The 10,791-nt window shown below is 40.8% G+C and overlaps 1 protein-coding gene across 1 annotated transcript; it reads left to right on the top strand.

The window, feature by feature from the left end:
- The first annotated feature begins 4,782 nt into the window (after positions 1–4,782).
- Positions 4,783–6,101, top strand: LOC140851700 (uncharacterized). Its single transcript, XM_073243752.1, has 3 exons — positions 4,783–4,937; positions 5,018–5,164; positions 5,820–6,101. Exons 1-3 carry the CDS (start codon positions 4,920–4,922, stop codon positions 5,937–5,939), a joined length of 285 nt encoding a protein of 94 aa, XP_073099853.1. The 5' UTR covers positions 4,783–4,919; the 3' UTR covers positions 5,940–6,101.
- Positions 6,102–10,791: the final 4,690 nt, after the last annotated feature.

Genomic DNA, 10,791 nt, shown 5'->3' with positions numbered 1-10,791 from the left:
TAATGTTTCCTTATAGGCATATGCTGTATATTTCAGAAGCTCTTTCATATCCCTTTCGAAGTTTTGTAAATGACTTTCCCATGATCGTGAAGGCTTTGGGCCAGTTAAACGTTGAGAATATCCCTAAACATCAAGCTTGTTAATTTATTCACCCAACATTGACATCTTTAACTTCTTGGAAAAATGAAAAAAAAAAAAAACTTTATTCTTCTCAAAAGTAAAAAAATAAAAAACAAAAAAAAAAAAACATTTATGTCAGTTGGTTTTTCAAAATTCATATGTATGTATGTGTATGTGTATGTATATGTTAGGATTTGACGCCTCAAGATTCAACCCATATTGAGCCCACAGCAAGGTTCGCGGCGAAAAACGGAGTCCAACGAGATCAAGATCACCTCAAACGGAACTCGGATGGAAAAGATACGAGCTTTTGAAGTCGGCACGAGATCCGAGGCGGTGGAGGACCGCCGGTGGAGCGGCGGCGGCGCGTGGCCCAAGCAGGGCCAACGTGCGGGACGTGCGATCCAGGTGCGCGGCCCAGGTGGGCAGGCGGGCGTGCGGCCCAGGCGGGCGCACGGCCCAGCCCGTGCGTGGGCCCGCGCGCACGGGCCGGCCCAGGCCCAGGCGCCTTGCCTGGGCCCTGCACCCCAATCCACCGTGGACCGGGAGGTCCACAGCTGGGCCTATGGACTGTGTGGGTATTTCCCACGCGTTTCTCGCGGTCTATGGCACTATTTCATGGATCGGAGCGCGATCGGAGGGCCCAGAAATGTCTCGGTCTTGATCCGATGGTCCAAGGGGTTATTTGGCTTTGTTTAAGACTTCTAATCCCTCTCTAATCAGATTTAAGTCCTTTAAATAGGGCTGATCGGTGAAATAGAGAGCAGGTGATCTGATTTTTTGCTGAAGACGCGCCGTACGGAGCCGTACGAAACCCAGAGAAGAAGGGGAGGCTGAAGCGTTGAGAGAGAAGGAGCAGGAGGCTCCTGGACAGCGGACATCAGGCACTTCAGGAGTTCAGGGGGTCTTTCAAGAGAGAGAGAGTTTTTGAGAGGGAAACTTCCAGTGAGAGAGAATTGGGTGTACAAGAGTTGAGGGTGAGATCTCTTCTTGTAAATTTTTTTTTTTATAGTGAAGTTTGCATGCCCCGTGGAGATGAGCCCTTTTGTGGCTGATCCACGTATTTTGATTGTTTTGTTTTGTTTCTTCTTTCTTCCTACTGCATCACGTGGTACTGAAAAGATCTTGGGAGGTGGTGTCCTGGCCAGACATCCACCCAACAAGTGGTATCAGAGCAAGGCGGTACAAGGACGCAGATTGCAGCGGTGGTGAGCAAGACTGAAGATGGAGAAGACAGGAACAATCAAGATGGAGATCAACAAGTTCGATGGTAAGAGCAATTTCTCCTTGTGGCAGGCAAAGATGAAGGACGTGCTCATCCAACAGGAATTGATCGATGCTCTCTTGTGTAATGAGAAGCCGACCACCATGGAGGTGCGGGATTGGAAACGGCTACAGATGCAGGCGGTGAGCACCATCCATATGTACCTGACGGATGAGGTGGTGATCCATGTGCTAAGCGAGATTTTCCCGACCGTGCTGTGGTCGAAGCTCGAGGAGTTGTACATGGCGAAGTCTCTCACCAATACTCTTTTCCTCTGGAGGCAGTTCTACCAACTGCGGATGACTGAAGGACAGAGCATGCAAGAGCATCTTAGTCACTTTCAGAAGATTCTCACCGACCTCCTCAGCATTGGTGAGAATATTGAGGAGAAGACCAGGGCACTGGTTTTGCTAGCGTCGCTTCCACCTTCGTACAAGTCTTTGGTGACTGCTCTTCTAGTGGGAAAGAGCACTATCAAGATGGATGAGGTCACCGCGGCGATACTCTAGAACGAGGTTCTCAGAAGGGAGAATCCAGCTTCGAGCTCAAATGGCGATGGCTCAGCTTTGATGGCTTCTGGAGGAGCAGGAGGTGGTAGACGGAGCAACAGAAAATCGCAACGAGGGCGGTCCAAGTCCAGGAGGAACTTGAGCAAAATCAGGTGTTACCAATGTGAGGAGTTGGGGCATCTAGCCAGAGATTGTCCTCAACTTAAAAATCGGACGGTGGCTCTGTAGCGAAAGCCGGCAGCGATTCAGATGGAGATGTCCTGGAGATATCTGACGAGGTATCTACTTCTTCCCAATAGCGGATATTAGATTCTGCATGTCCCTATCATGTATGTTGCAGAGAGGAGCAGTTTGACTCCCTGGAGAACAGTGAGGACATTGTATATCTGTCGGATGAATCGAGCTGTGCGATCAGAGGCATTAGGACGGTCAACTGGAGGACACATGACAGTACAATGAGGAGATTGGGAGAGGTCCGATACATATCCGATTTCAGGCGGAATCTTATCTCACTTAGCAGATTAGATTCGAGAGGCTACAGGACGGTAGCTGGTGGAGAAATCCTGAAGGTGCTACACGGCAATAGGATTATGCTAGAGGGGAATAAGGGGAGCAGAGGACATTATTACCTGGCAGGAAGTCCAGTGCGAGAAGGAGCTTCGGAAGCCAGGCGGAGCCCAGAGCGAGGTGGAGCTCCAGGAGGCGGATCGGGCACGAGACAGGAGACTTAGGAGGACGAGAGGCGACATCGCAAGGTGAGATTCCTATTGCCATAGGATGATGCCCCGAGCAAGTCTCAGGTCAGGAGGAGCACAGCATACGACGGAGATGAGATCGAGCAGCCTGGCTTGACTCCCATGTTTGTCCATCCATGGTCAGCAGGCGATTGCCCCAGGGCATGGGGGCGAGGAGATACAGAAGCTCTCAGAGTTTGGAGGAGATCGAATATCGAGTCGAAATGGAGATTGTTAGGATTTGATGCTTCGAGATTTAGCCCATATTGAGCCCACAGCGAGATTTGCGACGAAAAATGGAGTCCAACAAGATCAAGATCACCAAAAACGGAGCTCGGATGGAGAATATACGAGCTTTTGAAGTCGGCACGAGATCCGAGGCGGTGGAGGATCGCTGGCGGCGGGCCGGCGGTGGCGTGCGGCCTAGGCGGCGGTGCGCGGCCCAGGTGGGGCCAACGCACTGGACGTGCGACCCCGGCGCACGGCCCAGGCGGGCAGGCGGCCCAGCCGTGCGCAGGCCCGCGTGCAAGCGCAGGCTGGCCCAGGCTCAAGCGCCTTGCCTGGGCCTGCACCTTGGTCCACCGTGGATCGGGCGGTCCACGGCTGGGCCTATGGACCGCATGGGCATTTCTCGCGGTCCATGGTACTATTCTGTGAATCGGAGCACGATCGGAGGGCCCAAGGACGTTCCGGTCTTGATCCGATGATCCAGAGGGTTATTTAGCTTTGTTTAGAACTCCTAATCCCTCTCTAATCAGATTTAAGCCCTTTAAATAGGACTGATCGATGAAATAGAAAGCAGGTGATCCAATTTTTTGCTGAAGACGCGTCGTACGGAGCCGTACGGAATCCATAGAAGAAAGGGAGGTTGAAGCGCTGAGAGAGAAGGAGCAGGAGGCTCTTGGACAGCGGACGTCAGGCACTTCAGGAGTTCAAGAGGTCTTCTAAGAGAGAGAGAGCTTTTGAGAGGAGAACTTCTAGTGAGAGAGAATTGGATATACAAGGGTTGAGAGTGAGATCTCCTCTTGTAAAAATTTTTTTTCATAGTGAAGTTTATATGTCCCGTAGAGGCGAGTATTTTTATGGTTGATCCACATATTTTGATTATTTTATTTTATTTTTTCTTTCTTCCTGCTGTATCGTGTGGTACTGAAAAGATCTTGGAAGATGGTATCTTAGCCAGACATCCACCCAATAGTATATATGTACAAACAATCGTATGTATATATGTATTGGGATCAAGTTTCATATATGCATTCAAATCCAAATACCATGTAGAAGTTTTGGTGTGTACTTTTTGTTGCTCCTGCTTTAGAAAACAAGGAGAAGCTAGAAGTAAAAGCACTTTTTTTTTTATTTTTTTTCTTCCAGAAGAATTGTTTTAGATGATGTTAATTAATAAATATTTATATTTCTTTGAGAAACTAATTTTTTTGTTATAAAAGTCAAAAAACACTTTTTTAAAAGAAATCCAGAAGATGTAATCAGGTCCCTTCATCCATCCTTCCAGAAAAAAAAAAAAAATAATAAAAAAAGAGAGAAAAGGAGTTCCTTCATCCTATTAGTGTTTCCTCCTATGATAGATTTTCCCATACATTGGAAAAACCTTCTGTTAATTTTGCGTTAGTAAAGTTGGCTGTCTTTTTTTTTTTTCTTTTGGTATTAGCTTCTTTTCTTTTTCTCCTTTCTCTTAAAGCACAACCATCTCCCTGTAGTACATATATCTACCACCTGCAAGTTTCCCTTACTTTCATCCTTTTTCTTCTTCTCTTTTTCTTTCTTTTCATTTTTTTAAAGCCCCCTTCACTCTTTTCGCATTTCAAAATTATACATCGCCAGACTATCTCCTTGTTTATTATATGTAGCCGTTAATATCATCACCAGTGTGCTGCTTCCAGCGATTGACGCATATAGAAGTTGAAAGTAAGCGTTCATTTTATATAAAATAATTAGACTCAAATTCAGAATAGTTTGATAGTTCGAGTCAAGCATGCTTGTTACTATTTATACCTTTTTCTTTCTGTTACTTTCAATATTGCATTTGTAAAATTCCAACTTTCAATGGTGAAATTATCTGAAACATATTTACTCATCCAAGTTGGCAACTAATAGAGTATTTATATTAATATATCTTTTATATTTCTGCACCAGCAATGGGATCCTGATCTAGTGGAAGCTAAATACATAAAGGACCTTAACGATAACCTCAGCATTATTTGCCTCAGATTTGGTGATGACTCAAAACCACTCTTCAAGAACAGAGAATTTATAGTCTACGAACGACGTGAGACGATGGATGATGGGACTCTTGTAAATATAATACGTACTGTCCAAATGTTCTTTTTGATTACCATGTTTATTGTAACTGAATGAGAAACTTGTTGATTTAGGTGGTTGCTGTGGCATCTCTGCCAAAGGAGATCGCTGCAGGGTTGCAGCCTAAGAAGAACAATGCAATTCGAGGGCTGTTGCTGCAGTCCGGATGGGTGGTCGAGAAGCTTGAAAATGACTCCTGCATGGTGACTTACGTCATTCAGGTAATAATATTTTCTACATCATTTCTTATGCAACCAAGTTTTTTCCTAAAACCAACTTAGACAGCAAAATCCATATGGAAGACTTGAAATAGGGAAATGCATGAAGAGATATCAAGAAATGTAATCAAAACTATGAGGTACAAGAAATAAGCACATCAATTTTAATGGCTTCTCAGTGCTCCAAGGTATGTGGCTTCACATGTTACTTTGCTAGCATTTGTATGTCTGTCAAGGTCTTAGGAAGTGTTACATGTACATCAAGGATGAGAAATCAGATTTTCAAACAACATTTATGACAGATTTTGACAAAATTATGCACTTTGCTGCTAATCTATGCAGTAGTTCAGAAAATTACAGAATTTGATATGCATCTAGGTCAATCTACTTGTCCAATTGGATCACAAACCTATAGGTCATGAGTAGGGTTGGATTTGTTGGGCTTAGACCATTGGAATTTTATTTGGTTGGACTTTAGTCTAAGTAGTTTAAATTGAAGTCCTTAGCAATGCTTTGGATTAGGTCTGGTCTCTGTAAAACAATATATATTTTTTTTTTACTTTTTGCTTTCTTAGTTTGTAACAAAATTGAAAGAGAGAGAGAAGATAATAAGTGTCTCATGCTGCTCCATTTTTTGCTTCGTGTTGTTGTTTTGCAGTTAGATCCTGCTGGATGGTTGCCCAAATGTTTTGTGAATAGACTCAACACGAAGCTGGTCATGATCATTGAAAATCTTAAAATGTTAGCACAAACTTGTCCTATGAGTGGTGCAATGTGAGTGCATTATTAGAGAAGAAAACGAACAGTATAAAAGTAATATATATGAGTAATCAAATATACATATAAGATGGTAATAAAAAAACAACCTATTTCCCCAACTTAGACTCGTCTTTTACCCCTTTTATCATTCAAGAAATGAATCAATGATATAGAGATATTATTGTGAGAGATTCTCTCGGGACGTATTTCATTGCAACAAATATTTTCCAGAAGTGGCTGTGCTAACTTGGAAAATTTCAAGTATGATAATGTGATAACAATAATGCTAGGAATATGCATTGGATGGACAAATTTTGATCTCATCAATCAACAAATTATTTGCTCAAAAGCATAAAAAAAGGAACAAAAAAAAAACAACAGACAATTTTATGGATGATCCTAATCCCCCTTACTAGTATGAACGTGTCATCTCCTAAATCCATCATTTGGGTCGATCATGTGATATGATTGGATACTCCTTAGGGCAAGACTCCCGAGAATATATAAGGCTTATAAGGTCATCACAATCTCAATGTTACTGGATAATATGAACCTCACTTTATAATAAGATAAAACAATATATTATTTATAAGATATGAGTTGTCCAATCATAAATTTTAATTATTTATCCAGTATCAATGATATTCTAACTATTCATCCTCTCCATGGGATCCCCAACGCAACTAAGTACCAAGCATCTTGCAATTTTGAAAAGAAAAATAAAACAAAAAAAATATATGAGCTAAAAGCTCAGTAAAAATCCCAATTTACATCCATACCCATATAATTAAATAATACATAACTAGAAATTAGTAAAAATCAATATTGAAACATATTCAAATATTATAAAATCAAATATCCACCGTTCATCACAACTCAGATAAACCTATATATATAAAAATATACATCATCTGTCACCAAATATCCGTTATATTCAAAAAAGATGTATCACAAGTATCACGAAGTAAAACTTTTTGTTTTAACAATGATTTTATGCTTGTCATCTATTTCTCATGATTATAGTTACGGACTCAGCAACAATTAATTTTTTGATTTTAGAATAATCAAGATCATACTCCAGTCCATAATTGGCAAAGTATACTTCTCATATATAAGCCCGTGGCAACTATCTTACATGTAAGCCTATGAAGGTTATCCCACTAATGAACCCATAGAGGCTATCTCTGAAACAAAGGATTTATTTGTCATTTGAAATCCAACGATCTCTCAATGAGATCAGTGGAGGGTGCTTGTAAGCTAGGAGGTGACAATGCTTCGGCCTCAATGATGATGAGGGTGCACCAAGGGTGTTGAAGGATTTATAGATGATCGAGGTTAGGGTTTCCTAGTCTTATAGGGACATAAGGAGGAGTTGGAGTCACCATTCTCCTCTGACTCAAACAAAAGATTTCTACTTCATTCCCTCTCTCTCTCTCTCTCTCTCTCTCTCTCTCTCTCTCTCTCTCGGGGTTTGGGCCATTTTAGGCCAGGCCGATCAATGGACCAGACCGACCTCAGGTGGTAGGTGGGCCAAAGGACCAGGCCTTATAGAACTTGCAATTATGATGCATATGGTGCAATTTAACAGGGTTGAATGCTTTGTAGATGATTGTGATTCCATTGGAGTTATTGATGGACCACACCACACTAATCCCTTCAATTAAATCTAAACTCGGCATGGACAAGGTACAATTTTGATTATAAGAGAAGAAATATTTGATGGACGTCTTTAATGTCATCAACAATGAAATGTTTGAGATTATTTCATTATTTGAATAGATGACTACATTTTATTATTATTTTTTTTTTCCAATGTGCATTATTTTGGGCTGCACAATAGGACTTATCTCTCATGTCTGAACCTTTCCACACTAATGAAGGCATAAGCTAATTTTGGTTCTCTGCTAGAACCACCAAAAGATTCTATTCGCACTAACTTTCCTGAGAGAATTATTAGTAGACTACTTGGATGCTTTCTTTTGATAATATATTAAGATTTTACTTGAAACCACAACTTGGTTGGGTTGAGTTAAAAGGCTTGTGCTGCCGAATTATAGGTTTAACAGCATCTTAGGTTGGACTCAAGATTCTAGCACACAAATTTGGGATTGGACAAATTTGATTTTGCTTCAAGAAACGAGGAAGCAAACGGATGAAATTTGCAACCAAAAAATTTCCAAAATTTACACAAGAAATCTTCGTGCTATCAGCTTAGCAAGCTAGTAAAAGTCTTCGATAGTTGTATACCAAAATGACTTGGTATTGATTCCTACCTTTTTTGAGGTTTCAGAGATTAAGAGGATTTATGCAAGGGCTATCTCCTATTATGTAGCCCATTATCTATGAGTATTTTTTAAAAAAACGATTACCTAGTTATGGTCCCAAGAATCCAGAACCTGGTTATAATCCTAATAATGTGAGGTCCAAGAAGCGAACTGGAAAAAGATCTAATCTAACTATTGTCTAATCTGTAACATATTGTCTATGGGCTTTTTTTTTAAAAGACCAAAATGAATTCTATTGTTGTCCTAATATTATTGTACTTATTAGCCCAAAGTCTTTTAACATTGTACCAAGTAATGACCCCTCTCCTATTAGCCTTTTTTTTTAAAAAAAAGTATATATCCAAAAAACTTCATTTTATTCAAGTCAAACCCATAATATGCCTACCCCATGTCTGCCCATCCTTTTCTTTTTTTATTATTTTGGGTAATTCAGATGCATCAAATTAAACTATACACGGCCGATATATTCAAAAAAATTAAAAAATAAAATATTTAAAATTTGAATAGAAAAAGCTCATAATGTTGAGCCCACCCCATTCTTTTCTTTGGTGCAAAATCTCCCACTCATTCTTTTCCTTCCATGGCAAGTTTTTATAAATTATTGGAGCTAAAACTACCTTTTGAACACAGATTCTTGCCCCAGACTGGAACATGCATCAAATTATTGGCACGGCAGGAGAACGAATAAAAAAAAAAAGCGATTGATATCTGCATATCACCAAATATAATAAACAATAGTTTCAAAATAAATGAAGTAACGTGACAATAGCAAGTACGAGGACCTTGATATATAGCTGCAGTTAATACAATAAACCAGCGATCCTTCCACCGCATGCTTTAAACTTCTGAAATCCTTCATTTCTTATCTCACGTTTGACAGTTCTCTACGTCTTCCTCCGTAGGCAAGGATGGAAGAAATCCAATGAGTCAGTTGACCTTAAAAAGTTGATAGGAGTGATGGAGATCTAACTTTGTTGACTTTTGAAACACTGCATCTTTTTTTCCTTTTTGGCAATGTTCCAATGACCCCCTTGTCTCAGTTGACCACAAAGTTGATAGGAGACATGGAGATCTAACTTTGTTGACTTCAAAAGTATTGCTTTTTTTTTTTTTCTTTGGATGAGTAGATTTTAAAACACTGTTGGAGGCTTTACCAGCAAAGACCCATTGGCACCCGTGACCTCTAACATGCACCAGTTGCTGCCTGCACTGCTGCAGCCTTTTACCTATGCAATTAAGATGAACTAGGGTTTATCCTAATGGTTCGTTAGCAATCAAATATTTTTGGATCATAATGGTGCATTTCCAAGTATTAGACCTCAACTCCTTTTCATCATTAAAAAAAATATGTTGAAATGAGCCATAGATTTTGATGAAATGAGCTGTTGAAATGAACTGTAGATTTCTCTGATTAAGAATGCAATCTTCTAATTAGAAGAAAATATGTTTGTATAATTTTTAAATTGTAGATCTCTCTGATTAGGAATGCAATCTTCTAATTAGAGAGAAATATGTTTGTATAATTCTTAAATTGAGCCCCTGAAAATTAATAAAAAGGATCCTTTTGGTCCTAGAGAAAGCATTCCTTCTTGCTCTGAAATCCTCGTCTTCACTTTCTCTTCTATTTTTTTTGTTTTTCAACATGATATCAGAGCTCTCTGTTCCATGAATACGCTCTATTCCGCCTCATCTCAATCCCACATCCTGAGCTTCCATTGCTACCACTGCCGCCTCCACAGCCGTTGCCGTCACCACCGCAGCCGATGCTTCCAACGCTGCTGTCACGACTGCTACTGCATCTCAAATCTTCCCCGGATCCGCTGTTGCTGCTTCCGCAGCCGCTGTTGTTGCTTCCGCCGCCACCGCTGCCATCACCGTCGCTGTTGCTGCTTCCACCGCTGTCGCTGCCGCCGCTGCCGTCGATGCCACCAATGTTGCTACTGCCGTCGACGCCACCGCCGTATCTACCTGTGAATCACGGGATTGAGAACGGAAGCCGCTTACCTCCTTCTCATTTCTTATTAGGTATTGTTAAAAAAAAAAAAAGCTGGAGCACCTATACTGCAGTCTATTCTACTACCACATGTGCCTCCAATCTTAGATGCTGGGTCTTGTTCTGGAGCAACAATGAAGCATCTTTTTTGGGAGTTTCTGAATATTATCGAGGTGCCTTTCATGCAAGCAGATATTCGACATTTTTTATTCGTCATCTGAGTTTATCTCAGATCGTTGGTGAGAAAAATTCAAATACCTTTTCCTCCCTCAAGATTGTTCTTGTTTACTTGATCATTTAAGTATTTTGTTTTGACAATGGGTGATAAAAATCTTTTAACCACGGAGGATTTAGAAAAGTTAATGGTTAGGATGATGGAATCTCGTATCTCGAGTAGTGAGTTTTCAAAGATCACCCTAGAAACTAATCCGATCAAATTGGATGGGCCGAGTACCTACTTGAGTTGGATGCGACATGTTCGTCTAATTTTAGAGTCTCACAATCTTGAGAGGTTTATAAGTGGTACTGCAAAAAGGCCAAAAAGAGATGGAATAGCTGTTAGACAGTGAAATTCTAATAACTCTCGGGTGGTA

The sequence above is a fragment of the Elaeis guineensis genome, chromosome 9 (assembly GCF_000442705.2).
Source record: "Elaeis guineensis isolate ETL-2024a chromosome 9, EG11, whole genome shotgun sequence".
Lineage (NCBI taxonomy): Eukaryota > Viridiplantae > Streptophyta > Magnoliopsida > Arecales > Arecaceae > Elaeis > Elaeis guineensis.
Note: the sequence above shows the minus strand (reverse complement) of the source record. Positions and strands in the feature narration are given on the sequence as shown.

Bases quoted from the DNA above. Each gene is read 5' to 3' on its own strand.
- LOC140851700 (XM_073243752.1), top strand. The intron at 5,165-5,819 runs GTAATAATATTT...GTTGTTTTGCAG, and splicing joins TGGTGACTTACGTCATTCAG to TTAGATCCTGCTGGATGGTT.